This window comes from Molothrus aeneus, chromosome 8, assembly GCF_037042795.1.
Source record: "Molothrus aeneus isolate 106 chromosome 8, BPBGC_Maene_1.0, whole genome shotgun sequence".
In the NCBI taxonomy this organism is placed as follows: Eukaryota; Metazoa; Chordata; class Aves; order Passeriformes; family Icteridae; genus Molothrus; species Molothrus aeneus.
In genome coordinates this window covers 2,588,208-2,589,444 of record NC_089653.1, presented here as the reverse complement: position 1 = coordinate 2,589,444, position 1,237 = coordinate 2,588,208, and the positions used below count along the sequence as shown (strand labels likewise).

At 43.6% G+C, this 1,237-nt stretch overlaps 1 protein-coding gene across 1 annotated transcript; it reads right to left on the bottom strand.

Annotated features, from left to right (window-relative positions):
- Positions 1-203: 203 nt before the first annotated feature.
- LOC136559579 (uncharacterized) lies at positions 204-707 on the bottom strand. Its single transcript, XM_066554886.1, has one exon. It carries the CDS (start codon positions 705-707, stop codon positions 204-206), a length of 504 nt encoding a protein of 167 aa, XP_066410983.1.
- Between the last annotated feature and the right edge of the window lie 530 nt (positions 708-1,237).

The window sequence follows — 1,237 nt, the reverse complement described above, 5'->3', positions numbered from 1 at the left end:
TTTTCAAACCCCAGCACTCCCAAATGAGTTACAGGCCCTCCAAGTGCTGAGATAGGGCCAGCAAAATACAGCATTTGCAAAGCATTCTTCAAGTGATAAGCAATTCAGAGGTGGAGTACCCTCACTGGGAAGATGCAGCCAGGGAAATTCCACCTCCAGCAATGGAAAGGTACACCTGGATCCACTTAAATGAAAGGCTCTCGTTAGGCAGGATTAATTGGGCTGCCTTGCTTAGCCCACCTGTGAGCAGTTTTGTGGCTGCAAGAGCTTATAAAAGCAGGAGTGAGGCACTTCTCAAGTTTTTTGTTGATTTTCTTCATCTTCTTCGTCTTCTTTTTCTGCTTCTTCTTCGTCCTCTTCTTCGTCCTCTTCTTTGTCTTCCTCATCGTCTTTGTCTTCTTCATCGTTGTCATCTTCTTCTTCTTTGTCTTCTTGCTCCTCTTCTTTGTTTTCTTCTTCTTCTTTGTCGTCTTCTTCATCATCTTCTTCTTCTTCATTGTCTTCCTCTTCTTTGTCTTCCTCATCTGCTTCGTCTTCTTTGTCTTCTTCTTCTTCCTCCTCTTCCTCTTCTTCGTCCTCTTCTTCATCTTCCTCTTCTTCTTATTCGTCTTTGTCGTCTTCCTCCTCATCTCCGTCCTCTTCTTTGTCTTCCTCATCTTCTTTGTCATTGTCTTCTTCTTCTTTGTCATCTTTTTCTTCTTCATCATCTTTTTTGTCTTCTTCTTCCACCTGATGCTTTTTCCTCCTTTATTCTGGAAGCTGAAGTTGTAGGAAGCTTGAAAACTTGGGATGGCAGGCAGGCAATGTTTGGAGTCTGTGGATGTAATTGGAGTTTCTCAGAGGGGCTGCTGCTCTTAAGGAATTCTTCTGTTTTGAATCAAGGTACACAAGCAAGTGAAGAGGCTGAGCCAGATGTAATGTTTTTTGGAGCTCTCTAGGGCTAGGAGCTGGCAGTCTTTCCTCTCACAAACAAATCCTTTTGGGAATGAGCTTGGATCTGAGGTGCTCTGTTGCAGGATGCAGATGAAACAGTGCTTATTGCTGTATTTCTAGAAGGCATTAAATGAAACACGGACTAAGAGATGCTTATCTGAAGAGATAAGGTTCCAAAATAGCACAAAACTTCTTTAAAGAAAGCACTTTTTGGGTGAGCAGGGCTTTTTCTGGGCTGTGGGGGTGACATTGGGCTGCTGAGTGTTGGCTGGGGGCAAAACTCCACAGATGGAGACTGCAATGA

What these genes read in the sequence shown, in the direction of transcription:
- LOC136559579 (XM_066554886.1), bottom strand. Translation starts at nt 707, where the DNA reads ATGATGAAGAAGAAAAAGATGACAAAGAAGAAGAAGACAATGACAAAG.